This window comes from Trichinella spiralis (assembly GCF_000181795.1).
Source record: "Trichinella spiralis strain ISS 195 chromosome Unknown Scfld5578, whole genome shotgun sequence".
NCBI lineage: Eukaryota > Metazoa > Nematoda > Enoplea > Trichinellida > Trichinellidae > Trichinella > Trichinella spiralis.
Window position 1 is genome coordinate 251 of NW_003532517.1, and position 904 is coordinate 1154.

Here is a 904-nt window from a genome sequence, read left to right on the forward strand (position 1 = left end):
CCATGTGCTGCACGTCATCCTGCTACGTTTACAAAATAAATTCTATTCTCATTTTAACGAAATGAACAACGTCATGTGATAAATATAAAATGAAAAATAATTTAAAATAAACTCTGTAACAAGATACTTTAAAAAAATGGCACTATAAAAGTACATGATACAAAAAATTTTGGCCCTAAAAAGGACCGTTGGGTTTGAAAAAAAAAAGTACAATCTAAGGTGATGATTTAGTCTCTTTTGACAGATCTTCAGCTTTCCTTGGAAAAAGATTTGCATTGATGTTCGGAAGAACACCACCTTGAGCAATAGTTACACCCCGGAGGAACTCGCTCAACTCTTCATCATTTCGTATTGCCAACTGTATATGCCGTGGAGTGATTCGAGTCTTCTTGTTATCACGGGCGGCGTTTCCAGCCAATTCGAGTACTTCAGCGGACAAGTATTCCATGACAGCGGCAAGATAGACAGGACCTCCAGCACCAATACGCTCAGCGTAATTTCCCTTTTTCAAAAGACGATGAATGCGACCAACAGGGAACTGGAGTCCAGCTCGACTAGATCGAGTCTTTGCTTTTCCTTTAACTTTTCCACCTTTCACGCGACCAGACATCTTCAATTGACAAACACCAGGCAAACTAAAAACTTTCAACAATGAACGTTTCCCCTGAAATTCCGTTTAAATACTTTGGAAATCAAGAATTAGGTCAAAGTGCAAATTGAAACAATTTTCGCTAAATACTATTGGCTATCGCGCATCAATTTAAAATCTGGTTACTGAGAAACGCTATTGGCTAGTTTCCCCTTGGTTTCAGTATAAAAATTCTCATTTTAGAAATTTCTTTTCATTTTGACGTTCAGCAGTGTGGAATAACATGACTCCGAAAGGTGTAAAGAAAGCAGGTCG

The 904-nt window shown here is 38.2% G+C and overlaps 1 protein-coding gene across 1 annotated transcript; it reads right to left on the reverse strand.

The window, feature by feature from the left end:
• Positions 1-214: 214 nt before the first annotated feature.
• On the reverse strand, positions 215-610 carry Tsp_15064 (histone H2A). Its single transcript, XM_003366695.1, has one exon. It carries the CDS (start codon positions 608-610, stop codon positions 215-217), a length of 396 nt encoding a protein of 131 aa, XP_003366743.1.
• Positions 611-904: the final 294 nt, after the last annotated feature.

What these genes read in the sequence shown, in the direction of transcription:
- Tsp_15064 (XM_003366695.1), bottom strand. Translation starts at nt 610, where the DNA reads ATGTCTGGTCGCGTGAAAGGTGGAAAAGTTAAAGGAAAAGCAAAGACT.